The sequence below is a fragment of the Drosophila santomea genome, chromosome 3L (assembly GCF_016746245.2).
Source record: "Drosophila santomea strain STO CAGO 1482 chromosome 3L, Prin_Dsan_1.1, whole genome shotgun sequence".
Taxonomy (NCBI): domain Eukaryota; kingdom Metazoa; phylum Arthropoda; class Insecta; order Diptera; family Drosophilidae; genus Drosophila; species Drosophila santomea.
Genome location: NC_053018.2, coordinates 14,481,798 through 14,496,565, shown reverse-complemented (window position 1 = coordinate 14,496,565; position 14,768 = coordinate 14,481,798). Strand labels below are relative to the sequence as shown.

At 37.6% G+C, this 14,768-nt stretch overlaps 2 protein-coding genes across 10 annotated transcripts in view; both read right to left on the bottom strand.

Moving 5' to 3' along the window:
- Positions 1 to 14,768, bottom strand: part of LOC120447457 (rab11 family-interacting protein 4B) — a 43,200-nt gene that overhangs the window by 8,528 nt on the left and 19,904 nt on the right. For 6 of the 8 annotated variants that reach the window (XM_039628828.1, XM_039628830.1, XM_039628832.2 and 3 more), the window contains 2 exons: positions 12,710 to 12,748; positions 11,665 to 11,779 (listed from right to left, as the gene is read on the bottom strand). In XM_039628828.1, coding sequence (XP_039484762.1) covers positions 11,665 to 11,779; positions 12,710 to 12,748 — 154 coding nt within the window. Of the gene's footprint in view, positions 1 to 3,001; positions 3,059 to 11,664; positions 11,780 to 12,709; positions 12,749 to 14,768 lie in introns of those variants that run through there. The other 2 variants (XM_039628829.2, XM_039628827.2) reach the window with 2 other exon arrangements.
- LOC120447459 (peptidyl-prolyl cis-trans isomerase) lies at positions 5,494 to 6,472 on the bottom strand. 2 transcript variants are annotated; one of them, XM_039628839.2, is made up of 2 exons: positions 6,317 to 6,472; positions 5,494 to 6,225 (listed from the first exon to the last, which is right to left on the bottom strand). In XM_039628839.2, the coding sequence occupies exon 2, from the start codon at positions 6,223 to 6,225 to the stop codon at positions 5,731 to 5,733; it is 495 nt and encodes a 164-aa protein (XP_039484773.1). In that variant the 5' UTR covers positions 6,317 to 6,472; the 3' UTR covers positions 5,494 to 5,730. The 2 variants fall into 2 exon arrangements, with proteins under 2 accessions (XP_039484773.1, XP_039484774.1); XM_039628840.2 differs by having other exon boundaries at positions 5,494 to 6,263; positions 6,317 to 6,396.

The window sequence follows — 14,768 nt, the reverse complement described above, 5'->3', positions numbered from 1 at the left end:
TAGTCGGAGACCGTCTCTGCTCTTCACTGCTCTCTCTTCTCAAGCGATGATTCAATCCATCTGTAGAAACGGCATGTAGAAATGTGTCATGAATTTGAATCTACTCTTTCGCAAAATTGTTTATAATAAATTGTGTGATTCAGAAGAGCAGAAGAAACGGGAATTATACAAATTAAGATGAAAATAAGAAGGAGAGCAGAATACACAATTCTGCACACTTGCCCATGTCAAATGGGTTTAAGTGGCTTGTCATAATAAATTAGAATTTATTTGTTTTACTTGTTTGCTCAGCTAAGAACTAAGAGCCATTTTCTTCACATATAAAATTCACATATATATTTTATATATTAGTTGGAAAACGGAACGATTTATTCATTTTTGAATCACTTTTTAAAAATCACTTTGAAGCCCAAAACCACAAATGCCTCAATGATCAAAAACAACTTGACCGCAAGACTCATTGATCTGTGGACAATTTTGTCAATGGAGCATGGCAAACGTAAAAGCAACATCATCATCAACAACAACAACAACAACTTTCACCAACAAAACTTGTCTAGCAAACAACTAAAAAAAATAAAAAATAACAGCGAGAGGCCCTGTTGTACAAATCTTGTGCAACTTGTTTCGTTTCGTTGGAAAAATTATGATGAAAATTGAAAGTAAGTGAAATAGCCGCTTCAACAACATTTTCTATTTCCAACTGCAATATTTTCGGAATTTTATGCAGTAGCAGACGCGTTTTATGATGCATCTTTCATCGCCAAACGCTTGAAATCCAAACTGAAGGAATGTTTGGGGTTGAGATGAAATATCTGAGTTTAAATGGGGAATCACATAATGGATGCACACGCGCCAGCTCCGGAACTATTCGAGTAAATGAGTTCCCAGATAAATGCATTTATGTGGAGCCATAGAGATTGACTTGTTTAGCATAAATAGCTCACATTTGTGGCGATAAAAGGTGAGGTAGCAAGTCATGGTTACGTTGGGATAGGGTGCATTATAAATAGATTTGTGGGAGAAATATTTGGGGAATTTCAAATCAAGAAGTTTAATTTGATCTAAGCACATAAATGATCACTGTACTTTATTCTTCGGGAAAGCACACCACTTGAACTTCCCAAATTGGGATAAACTCATAGAAATTTTTGGTTGAACAGAACTCAACATTTATGGGTTCTAATAAACATTTAAGGGGCTAGTTACTTTCGGCCTCTCATCATTTATGTACTCTAATCAACATTAAAGTGGCTAGTTGCTTTCGGACCTTTGTAGTCGTACGAACCCCTAGAAAACTTCCAATATTTCAAGTTGGCAACAAACAAATTCGTGCCAATTACCCCGTCTAACCTCGATTTCTTAGCCTGGTGTGTTGCCGTTTCATTCGCAATTATTTCTTCTGTTGTTGCATTTTACATGGCAATAAACCTTTCGGACGACCGCCCACGCGAAGACAAAGAACTAAAAGGTGAAACTGAAACAACATGCTAACCCCATTTCACAGCCTGGGGTGAAACGACAAGGAGGGCTAGAGACGAATGGAAAGAGACAGAAGTCGCGACACACAACAGCTGTTTCCTGCCACAAACTGATCTACCATTAATTGTTTTTGCCTTGCATTATACAGGATTGCATTGGTATAGGAGATATTTGAAGTTATCAAAAGATAAAAGCATTCTTTTTCTGGCATTAAGTGTGCTAGTCACAGTTATCTATACATTATATAAGCCAACCCTCTCTGGTTTCTTCTTCTTTTGTAGAACCAACAGACCGTAAAATTATTTTTGTTCAGACTGTGAGGCGAATTCTAGACAATTTTACATATCCTCGTCCGTTGTATACCAATTTTCCAAGCTCTCCCTATTTTCATTGTTTTCATGTTCTTAGTGTTTTGTATATACCCGTCTAGTTTCTAATTACCAGAAAATGCAATGGCTGGCTAAGTTTGCTTTTCTTTCAGTAGGAACTTTTGTAGTGCTGTTTACTTTTGTAGTCTAGTAAACTGAATCATTCTTGGTCTTATCAAATCGTTCGGCGACTTTTATAGGTAAAATGCCCTTGTCAAAGCTTAATATTGAGATTATTACATACATTTTAATAAAGGTCAATATGAGGGCCAATTAAAAGCAAGGCATGACTGATAACAATGTTACTTTTGGAAAAGTTTTCACATTAAAATAATTCCAAGCTGATTTACGTATTAGGCAATCAATTAAGTAAATAAGGAAATACTAGGAAACCCATAACAAAATACTATTGAATTCCTTTTATATATGTAAGTAAAGTAAATACACAGAGGAAAAACTCTGATTCCAAATGAACTAAACTCAAATTGTTAATGAAGTAAACTTTCCTTTTTTGTCAGCTGAGTATTTTTGAATTATCATATCTTTTCAAGCATTTTTTCCGCGCCCTAGTCAGGCAATCAAAAGCAGCATAAAGGAAAATTATCATTAGCTACTCTTCAACAAAATTGAAATCAAAAGATTTGCATACAATGGTCGGCGAGGGGAGGGGTGAAAATGGGGGTGAGTTGAACGAGGAGGAGCTCATTAAATGCAAATTTTACTCTGCTGCTGTGCACTTTTCATGCAACAAAGTGAAAGAAGAAAGGTTGTAAAATACACAATGATTAGCGAAATTGGATCAGGAATGCCGACTACTATATAAAATATTCATGATTTCCAAGAAAAACTATGCATCGACTTAATGTGTATCAAAGAAATACAATTTTTTTGAACTTGAAACTAATTTTTTTTTTCAATTAATGCAAATGTGCTTTGAATTTCAATTTTTGTTTTGTATTTTTTATGTGTCGAGTAAGTATTCTTTAAAATATTTTCAAAAACAAATGATGCAATCCTTTAAAAATATTTTGATTTTCCACGCGTTTATAAGGAGCTGTGCTGCCAAGCTTTTTCACAAGCAGTTTTCAATTTTAAAAGTGAGTAGCTCATTTTTTCGATTATTTAAAATGGTGTGTTATGTATTTTATTACAGCCACAAATCGGGGGAGAAAACCGAAATTCGATTAAAGCACGCGAAACGCGAAAAGCAAACTGAATGAACCAGAAATTCAGGGGCAAACTAAACGGCGGCAATCGCCGCTGATAGAGAGAAAACTGAGAGACTGGGAGAGCGAATTTGGGGAGGCGCAATCTTTATAAATAGGAAAAATAATAATCAACAACAAACAAGAGCAATAGCAATAGCAATGACAAGGGGCTGAAGAAAGAGAGCGATCCGATCCCCCGAAGGAAAAGTTTTTCGCCATATGTCCGAGTCCGAGGGTGATTCTCTCTTTTTATTTGGAACATATGGTTTTTGAGTCAGGGACAGCGCATAATTATGAGGAATTTATATACGCCCCAAGCCAACCGCTCCCCAAAATGCCCCCCATCCATACATACATATATATATATATGTACATACATGTACATATATATGTTTTACTCATTACACTGAATAAAAGCGCAAGTGAGTAAGCGTGGACACGAACCGAAAAGCAAGAGTAACGGGACGCATGCGGGATTGGATGGTAATCCCCCCCCCGTCCATTCATCCATCTCATGCCATCTCTTTCGTACACCCCCTTTTTGTTGATGTCATCAGAGGGTCTGTTCCGTTCTTTTTCTTGTTGCTGTTATTGTTGTAGTTGTTGCTGCTACCTTAGGCCTTTTACTTATTGGTTTTTTAGTGCGAGTTTTCAGTTCCGGTTAGTTGTCTCTTCTTCTAGCGCTGCCTCGGGCAGTGTGCCGTTAGCTTTATATGCCTACTAATTGACGAGCCATCGCTAATGAAAGAATATTTCCCTACCAAACTTAACGGTACGGAAAATGCCCACTAAAGGAAATTAAGAAGTACGAGCTATGTATAATGAATGAACTTGGATCTGCTGTGCGTGATTCTCGGTGTGAGCCCTTGATTTAATTGCCTTTTTATGGAAAAACTGCCAAAAAAAAAAATGGAATAAAGAAACTTGATTTTTAAAAATTTAATATTATTTTTCAAAAAAATTTATGGTCTTCTAAAAGATTTCTAACAGTATTATAGTACCCTAAGTATCCCAACACTTTTAATTTGTCAATTCAAAACAATAAATTTACTTTGCGTCGGTTTTTGCACTTTTTCGCTTTAATCTGCCTTTTTTAAAACTTCATCAATTACCTTCAGGGCTTTTCAATTAGCAATGCCCCCTATGTTCGAGTTGCTTTGAACTGTTTTAAGCTAGTGTAAAGTTATCTTTCAGTTTGTTCCATTTATTGTATCATTTATCAATTTTATGCCACACTTGATTTCCATTTTTTATTTTTTGATAAAACACTTGACAGACTTGTTCAACCGCACTTTTCAATTTAAGATCAATCAAGCAATCAATTTTCGCCAGAGGCTATGGAAATTAGAAACATGATAGGTTTTCACAACAGACCCTGTCATTAGCGCATTTGTTTTGATTTTACATTTTTCCTTAAAAAGGCGTTTAATGAGCCAAAGGCGCCTGACACAGCTGATAAGCGATGTCGATCGATAATGGGTAACACACAAAAAACACACACGAAAAGCGGTAATTTTGGGCTAATTTTCTTGCATTTTAAACCTTTTTTTTGATTCGGCTATTTTGCTTCAGGAGAGCAGCAGCAGCAGCTGCATTTTCCTTAGCATTTTCCTTTTCCTTGGCAGTTGCATTGCCCAACAACAAAACACCCGCGCGAGAGAGCGCGAGAGAGAGAGAGAGCGAGACAGGGCGACCGTTCCCGTTCGCACCGCTTTCCCAGTGTTGTGAACGCGGCAAGAGTTAAATGCAATCTGAGAGAGGAAAGCGCTGCAAAGCCAGCGCCAAGTCGCGGCACCTCCTCTGCCGCTGCCGCTGTTGCTGCCGCTGTCGCGGTCGACGTCGGCAGAAGAAGCGACTTGTTTTGGGTGCCCAAAAAATAACGAAAAGAAAAACAAAAAAAAGAGACGGAGCACCAAAGCAAAACGAACGAAATAGAAAAATTCCACTAATGCGACTTAGCAGTGTTGGAAATTCGTGTTGCATGCACTTGAGAAAAGAAAACTGGGTTGCTTCGTACTATTGATGTTACATAGTAAGCCAGGTGTTTTTGGGTTTGTAAAATAGTACTGAGTATCTATTAAAAGCTATATTTATATAAGTGGAAATATATGTATTTTTAGATATATTTTTCTTCAGTGTAAGTGACTTAATAGACATTTGCAAAGTGCATTCGGGTAAAGTGGATAGATAGAAAGGCTTGAGGGAAAGGTGATGGCAGACAGAACGAGAATCGAGTGGAAAGAATCAAAAGCGACATATGCGAGCATCTCTTGAACTAAATTGAGTCAATTAAAAGTAATGGAAAGGAAAATCAAAGGAAAATGAGTCAGGGAACTGTGCTGCTCAGGGTGCTCCACATTATTCAACGAATGTAAGTAATTGGACTAATAAAAGATAGCAAGTTGCGTCAATTTGCAAAAACAACATTACGCAGCTTTTATTTATGCTCCCTTTTATTTGCAATTATTGGAAAAGGGGAATTTCAGTGTTATTGTAAATGTGTTTTCAGAGTATTGAAAGTACATCAATGTGTTTTCAGAGTATTGACAGTACACCAATATGTTTTCAGAGTATTGACAGTACATCAATGTGTTTTCAGAGTATTGACAGTACATCAATGTGTTTTCAGAGTATTGACAGTACATCAATGCATTTCTATGCATTTATTCCCTTCAGAGAGCTCCGCAATCTTCGATGATGACCTTCTTGCTGGTCTTTCCATCCTGCGAACCAAAGGACTCCACCTTCTGGACGATGTCCATTCCCTCCACGACTTTGCCGAACACGACATGCTTGTTATCCAGCCAGGTGGTTTTCCCGGTGCAAATGAAGAACTGCGAGCCATTGGTATTGGCCCCAGCATTGGCCATCGAAAGTACACCGGCGCCCGTGTGCTTCAGCTCGAAGTTCTCATCGGGAAACTTGTTGCCATAGATCGAGCGTCCGCCAGTTCCATTTTGATTGGTGAAATCACCGCCCTGACACATGAAATTGGGGATCACGCGGTGGAAGGGGGATCCTTTGTAGCCGTAACCCTTCTCTCCGGTGCAGAGAGCCCGGAAATTCTCCGCCGTCTTGGGCACCACATCCGAACGCAGTTCCATCACAATTCTGCCGATCTTTTCACCTCCCGCGGCTATATCGAAATAAACACGCGGCAACGACATCTTCGCAAATGCCGCAAATTTACGTAGAAAAGCCAGTTCTATTAGGTTTAAAATCGAACGATGCCTGGTTCAAAACAAGAAAAATATTTACCGGATAACTTGGTGGAGACAGCTTGATGGGGAAAAATGAAACAACTTTCAAGAGAACCTTACAGTCGAACAGCTGAAACTGAACTGACCTATTTTCTGGGCTAGTCAGGGATCAGAAGTTGCAGCTAGTTGAAATTCATTTCACAGCCTTCTTGATGAAATTCAGAAGCTAAATAATAAAAGTCATCAAAGCAGGCTTTTCACAGATCTTAATACATTTTAAATGATGGGAATACTTGGATATTTTAAGTGAGATTATCCTTATAGACTCCCACTGACTTTCAGCTATTTTAAGCGTGTCACTGCGTAAACTTACTTATTTACTCTTCTAATTTGTTTAACTGCCGCCTTAATCAACGCAAAACTCGCAGATCAAGATATCTTTAAAGCCGGCAGTATTTACTTTTCATTTGCAGTTGTGTACAAACTTTATAAGCGTATGTTTGCATAATTGGGCAAAAATATAGTCAATATTTATATGCCAAAGCAAATGCGAGTTTTGCTCGGAAACTGTGAGAACTTGCCAAGTTTTAAAGAAGTCGCTATTGCATTTAAATTTATATATTTGTTTGTTGTCATTATGAACGCATAGCACTCCTTGAAAACTTGTGTTTGCCACATTTTGTGTATATATCAAAGAGCAGGGTTTAGTTAGTTGCCAAGACAACAATTGCTATGTACATGAGAATTGTTATAAGGGGAAACTAAAGGAAGGTCGAAGCACGATAAGATTGGCTAGTAACCAAGAAAGTTGTAAACACAAAGTTTAACAAAGTAAGTTGGACATATCAAATCATTTAGTATTTCTAAGAATTTTAATTTATGTTCGAAGGACTTCCCCTTGATAATCTTGATAACCATTTCTGATATATTTTCTGCTTATAAGTGAAAATAAATATTGAAAAACCTTTGATTACCTCACCACAAAATGCCAAAAGTTCAAGATGATTTTGGTGAAGAAGTACGCGAGGGAAGGTAATTCGCACGTAGGCCGTAATTGTTAACTCGACGCTCCACTGTCTCATTACTTTTAATAAATTGTAGTGCGACCAAATAGCGAAGACAAGAAAAGATACAACCCATAGTTGGCCAAGACAAGTGCAGCCCCAGCTGAACTCGAACTCAAACTCGAACCCGATTCAATTCGATTCGATGCGATTCGATTCGTGTTGACTAGTTACCCATTAATGTAACGCCCCGTTCGCATTGGACAACCTTGTGCGAAAAGTAAAAGAGTAATGCGAGTTTACGGAAAGCCAACATGACGTAATGGAAAGCGTAGGATTTCTACTTGCCAACTGCTCCCACTGCCACGCCCCCAGACAACAGAGGCAAGAGGCGCCTATGAGCGTGTGTGTGTGTGTGTGTGGAAACATAAATTCACATTATGGCCAATTCTTCGGGCGATTTTTCAGCTTAGATAAAAGGCAGACAAGAAACACTTTTGTGGGTTCGTTTTAGCACTTACCAAGTGGAATTGGTAAGATAAGAGTGCTCGAGGCAGTTTGCGTTTGTGTCTGGCTATTGTTTTGCTTACCTGGAAGTAGAGGAAAATAAAGAACGAATTATTATTAGATTTGGAATAGCAAAATTCAAGATAATGGATATGGAAACGAGGTGAATGTAATGTCAGCACAAGAACCATTTTAATGTCAAGCCATGTTTTTCACAGGATGTACAAACAAATGGGGAAGAACCAAGAACCCAGAGAACAACTAACGTCATAATTAAAACACAATATTACACTTTGCCTAGGAAATGCATTAATACCGCTTTTTATACCGTGAAAAATAGCACAAAAAGCCTAAGAAATATTTTCCCACTGCCCAGCTATCGCCGATCGATCCATCAACTGAGAAGCGGCAAAGAAAAACGATTTCTGCACCCACACTCTATAAAAAAAAAAGCCACTGAAAATGGATTTTGTCTAGCGGTTCGTGCCACTCGTTCCATTCGCCACCTGCTAGGGTCGTCTTATCGATTAAACAATTTTGCTGGCACCTTTGACGCCCACCTTTAAGACCATCGCACCATCAGACCATCAGAAGTCGAGGCCCGGCACAACATAAAAAGCATAAAGCCGAGCCGAATGCGATATGGAGGAAAAATACAAAAAATAATACGAAAAACGCGAGTAAAAACCATAAACGAAAATCAATTTTTAACCCAAATGTGACGTTGACCCAGAAACCATCGAAAATCCCAAAGACAAAGAGACAAAACCCACACACACACAGAAAACGAATTGAAGCATAAACGTTGCAATTATCATAATTAATGCAAATGCTCCTTAAAATGCTCCAAAGTAAAAACTGAATTAAATACTCAAAGGCATTGACGAAAGCGTTTAAACCAAATGGGCTGAAATTGCTGCGATTGGATGGCTGATGCAAGTCTATAAGGGGCAGGTTAATTGTTCGGAATGACAGAGAAATTGGTTTGCTTAGTCATATTATCATGGGAGTGTAATTTTGCTGTTTTGAAACAGCTCACAAAGTTTGGAAAAACGTGTGACTAGTGCGAGCTTCAAGTCAAATCAAATATATTCAATTACAAGCTTCTTTTTAACTTCATATTAGTAAGTAAATCAGGTAAATATATGGCAGTAAGTGTGCTGTTGCTTCATAAATTCAAATGGTTTCTTTTCCGCGCACTTGGAATACATTTGTTTCCTTCCTGCTGACTGCAGCTTCATTTGTATTCCATTTACCATATTTATGCATTCTATTAGCCAGACACCTGGTGGAAGTCTTTCGTTGGCGAGATGCCTTGTAGGTGGCTGTTTCCAGTCGACGCCTTCGTCAATGTGGCCAAGATATATACACATGGGTATATTGCCACTGGAAGAGGGAGGAGATATTCAATTCGAGTGATTACCAAATCCTAAACATTTTGCTTGGGCAACTTCAAGTGGTGTCGTCAGCGCAGATACTCCACTTGTGCATGTACGAGTATTAAGGCAAGCAAAATAAAACAGATTTCATCCCCACAGCCACATCCACATCTACAGCTACATCCACATCTCTTGCCAACTCTGACAATTGAACAAATTGCAATTGTGGCATTGTCTTGGGCCTGCCTACAGTTATAATTGCATAAGTGCGACGATGCAAAACAGCTGCAAAGAGCTGCCGAGACACATGCAGATTTTAATCAACCTCTGACAGCGCTGGGAAAACTAGGAAACTGGGAAGACCATGTCAAGATCTCCCCCAGCCCGAAACCGAAACTAACCCAAACTTACGCAACCCAAACTTCAATTCAATCCAATGCGATTCTTTCGACGCTTTTCTTCCGCATTAGATTGAGATTCCGATGAGTGACCCTCAGCTTAATTAAGCCAACGGAGCATTGAAAGAAAAAAACTGGTGGTCGGGGTGCGGAAATTAGGGTCAGCTGTAGTGAAAGAAGAATTAAATGGAAAATCGTATTTGGTGCAGTGAAAATCTTTTTGGATACGCTCAACACTTTCCTGGGCATCGGGCCAAGGTGAGATGTGGAAAGTTTTTTCAGTTTTCCAGTTCACAGTCCACTTTCAGACACGAGGTTAGGATAGAATTTTAAGACAGAGGGGAAACTCAATACTACTATTCTTTTGTTACTTAGTACTAATAGGTAAGAGGTATACATTTACTTCTACCGTTTAGATTTCAACATATTTATTAACAATGTTTCCATATAGAAGTAAAGTACATTCTCTTTCTTAAAACAACCATCCGCTTTTCCACTCGCAACTCATTTCGTATTCCGCGCTCAGTTTCACACAACAATCAAGCCAAATGCGAGGCACTTCGTTGACTCGTAATGATCTTTTGGGCCAACTCCACCTGCTTCTCACCTGGCCAAAATCACCTAACCTCCCTTCCTTCCCCCCCTCTGCAAATCCCACTTCCGTTTCCCGTTGGCCTGTTGCATAAAAAAGAACAATCGCACAGGGGCGTTTAAAAATTGATTCGTACGTGAGATTTTTCGCAAAAATAATTTTCAATCCTTGTGTTTTTTTTTTTGTCTCTCCTTTTGTTTTTTCCTGTGCGCTTTTCCACCTTTCCTTTTGTGGTGGCGACTTTTACTTCGTTCATTCGCCTTCTATTTGTTTATTTTGAGCAATTATGCAGAAAGCAATTTTACACCTGTGTGTATCGCCATTATGTGTGTGCACTTCTAGCTATTGATTTTATTTTGCTAGCTTTCTTTCAGGAAATCTTAAGGTTTTTAATGATGCCGAAGAAAGCTTTTGTGCCTTTTCTTATTGAAAGTGTACAAATTAATTCATGCTTTATTTATTAAAATATAGAAAAGTAAATATAGTAACGAACATAAACACACATCAACTTTGAACTTAAATATGCACATATTCATTTCAGAAACCAACCAAAAACCACATATGTAGGTATCGAACTCTTCTTCATATTTTCCCCACGTTTCCCACAAGGAAAAGCGAAAATAAACCCTGCAGCCAGCGATGATTTCCCGACCCTCTTTGGCACTCAATCAAATGAGCGCTTACATGGGCAGTGGGAAATCTAATCGACGCTGACCGGCTGATTCGGCGGAGGCTGAGTGAATTTCAATGACCTTGAGGCGCCAATGCACTCCCCCAATGGCCATGGCCAATTGCGGAGGAGAGCCTGCTGAAATGCTTTGGCTTTGTTCGCTTTATATAATAGTCGGTGCTCCGCACAATCGGATTGGATCCGCACAGATCGCGATAGACAACGAAAACCTACACAAAACCAAGGCACTGAATTTCACCTGCCAAGTGGCCACGAACTCCCAGTAAAAATACCAGCGAAGGTGACTGCCACAGCGATCGAAGGAAAGAAAGAAAACACGTTTGATTTCATTGCGGCCGAAGATCCAAAGTGAAAAGTCACAAATTCACTTTTCCAGGGATTTTGGCGTTTTTTTTTTTCCACCTAACAAACGTGGAAAACATTTTCGGAATTTCGTCTCAATGAAAATGATTTTCAAGCTCACAATCATGTTGGGAAATAAACTTTGCGATTGCGAATTAGGTTCAAGTGCAGATTATATCTCTTCATCGGCAATTTCTTTGATGAAATATCAAGCATTGACAATATTTTGCCAATTCATGCGACGGTACATTTATTTATCTATTCGTATATTCCGCAATTTTTCGCCATCTAATGCGAAGACTTTGAAATCGAATTGTGCAAGCAAAATGTGTTAAAATCCGAGAAAACTATTTGAATTGATGGTTTAACGATATCTAATTATCTGAGCAAAGCAATACGAAACATACCTTATTTTGAAAAAAATGAGAACTTAGTACTACTACTTGGGATTTATTTAATAATAATTGGCGCTTTGTGTAATCGGTGCACTTACCCTATAATCGTAGTCATGACGATTCTCCAAGCTTATGTCGCTGTACATGTCTTCAGTTGTATCACAGTTGGAGCTACGGCCCGATGAGTTGAAGCTCGATGATCTATAGAGTTGGCTGAAACAAGTTGAGTTTATAAGTAATTTAATCAATAATTGTTTATAGTTATAATTCAAATAAATATGTATAGTATTTCCATTGATTTATAAATTCAGATGCCGCATGAACACTTTAGTACCAAAAAAAAGACTACAAATTTATCTTTTCAAATGGAATCTTTTCCTTTATTTTTGTATTTTTAAATTTATTTTTAAAAAAGTCAAAATTATTATGTAAAGCAATACATTGGCCGAATTTGCCGTTAAATTGAACATGAAAGCGGTTTGAATTCGCCTCGCTCAAATTTATTTTTACATGACAATGTAGACATTTCTTATCCGAGACACTAACCATGAATGTACATAATATTGGTGCAGGTCGCAGATATTTTCACCATTACAGCGAGTATACAGCGAAAAACTTTAACAATGAAAAAGCACGGAGAAAAGTAACACATTTATAACTTAAAATGGAATTACAATTTTGTTAAATTTAATATTAGCAACTTTTTAACAACATTTTTTATATTGAACCTTTTATTTCGATCTGTAAATTGAGATATACAGCATTAGCAAAGACTTTAACCCACTGCACAATAGATCTCAAACTGTAACAGAATGTAAGCACGCTAGGCGAATTTAAAATGTGCGGCATACTTTTAGGCCACTGCTGTGTCAGTTCCAGTGCTGCCCAAAAATAAGGAAACTGATGCTGGCCATGTACTACTATTCCCAAAAATGCAGGTAAAATGTAAAATGTTATATTTACAATAACTAAAAAATATTTATAAACAAAAATCATCTTAAAAGTTTAAATGTTAAATTTAAATTTAGGTCTTGCACAACAGAACATCGTTTGTATGCTGTAGTTTTAAAAAACACCATAGTATTCAGAACCCACCCATTAACCGTGTAATGTTATAATGTTATTAATAAGTAGTTAACTCACCTGGCTAAGGCATTTGAACTAATCTGTCTGCGGCCGGAACTGAAAAGGACAAACAAAGCATAGATTAGTATTAGTATAATTAAACATACTTTTTAGACTCCAGCAACAAACCACCAAACCACTAAGAATGGATAAATGCAAACTTAACCCTAAGCCTAAACGAACCGCAACCTATAGAAGCCCTTCAAAGTGGAAAGGAAGAAATTTCAGCAATTCGAAATGCAAATAAATTAGCTGGCATTGAATGGCCAACAAAAAAGGAATTACCTACACAGGCAACTTGAATAACAACTTGACGCAGGCAGCCAAACAAAAGTAAAAAGAAACCAAACACGTGATAATGAAGGCAACAACACTACCAATTGTAGCAGCCAAAATACAACAAAAATGCGCCACCCACGCGAACAGGTAACAAAAAAATAAAAATGGGAAAAGCCGAAATGCCGAAATGCAGCCAAGAAATTGTAGCAGCAAAGAAACGTCAAAGGCAAAATAATTGCGAAAGATGTGGATGTAGACAGATAAAGAAACTTAAAAGACACAGCGACGTAGACGTCTAAATTTCGAGTAAAAGTGGAAAAGTGGGGGAAAATGTGTGTTTGTCTAAAGTGCATATCGGGAAAATGGGTCAAAGGTGGGAGACATTTTGCAACTGCGGCTGATGGAAGCCAAATGAAGGAGAAGGAAAATGCCGGAAAAGTGTCTTCATTTATTTGTATGTTTTTGTTGGAAGGCTTTTTAAACAAATATAATAAGATTTAGTACAAGCGAATATAAAAAAACCATAGTTTATGTCAAGATATATTAATACAATATCAATAGAAATTTATGCGCGGTTTTATTGCACTAACAACCAAAATGCCCAACAAACTATAACAATAACATCACTTGCATTTGTTACTATTTTGCTTACGTTATGGGCTTCAAGCATTTTGCGGTTTCCATCTGAGGTGATCGCACATGGCAAATTCGTGGAAAATGTTTTGGATTTTAGTGAGACCGGGCCATAAAACCGTAGATATGGAAACCGCAAAAAATTTCCGTTTTGGAAAATTGAAAACAAGAAACTGAGCAAAATTTGCAAAGCCAGAAAAGTTTGCAAACAAAACGTTAGATATTCCACTTTTCGTTCGACTTTTGCTGTCTCACTTCGGCCCCAACTGAACTCATTAGCCCACTTTTGAGTGTAGTTGAGCCAAAAAACAAAAACAATTCATAAAAATCTAACTTATCTGGGTTTATGGCACTGTACGCACACAACTTTATTTTATGTTTTAATTTGCTTTATGTAAAAGAGCAACATACAAATTGAAGTTGCGTGCTCGTAAAAAATTCAAAAAAAAAAAAACAAAAAATGCCCAAAACAAGCCAGCAAATTATTGCAAATTGACCAGAGCCAAAAAGTGTTGAGTGGACCTGCTGCAAAATGTTGCGCAATTTTTGCCAGCCAAAAAGCAGAAGCAGAAAATGCAACAAAAAATGCAAAAAATATTTGCGGTTAGTTGGATAGCCGCGTTTTATGACTCATTGCTCCGGCTGGCATTTTATTGATGCAAAGTGAAGTTGACATTAAGTGGCAGCCGAAAAGTTGCAACTCTACACTCGTCCAGCTACAAAAGCCGGTTATTAACCGCTCAAAAGTTGTACTCAACTGGGACTGTCAACAAATAATAAATAAGTGAGAACTGATCTGCGAAAATCAAGAAAAACTTAAGGAATAAATGCAAGTATTTATTAACCTTGATATAAACCAGTTTACAAATATTTAAATCCTATACGCAATTGCCACAATTACATTCGACTGTTTTATGTGATGCAAAGGCAATTAAGGTATTAAGATATTTAAACTACAAAATTAACTTGTATAACGTCAACTACTTTTTTGTTCATTTTTGTTGGCTCACAAACTACTTTTTTTGTTAATTTTTTCTTTGCTCACATAAAACACAACAAAAAGTGCACATAAAACCAGCCAGAAAAAGAAAATAACCTATCAGAAAATGACAGTTAATTGTAGACAAAAAACGATCAAGGCAATGGCATGTAATCTCTATAGCAA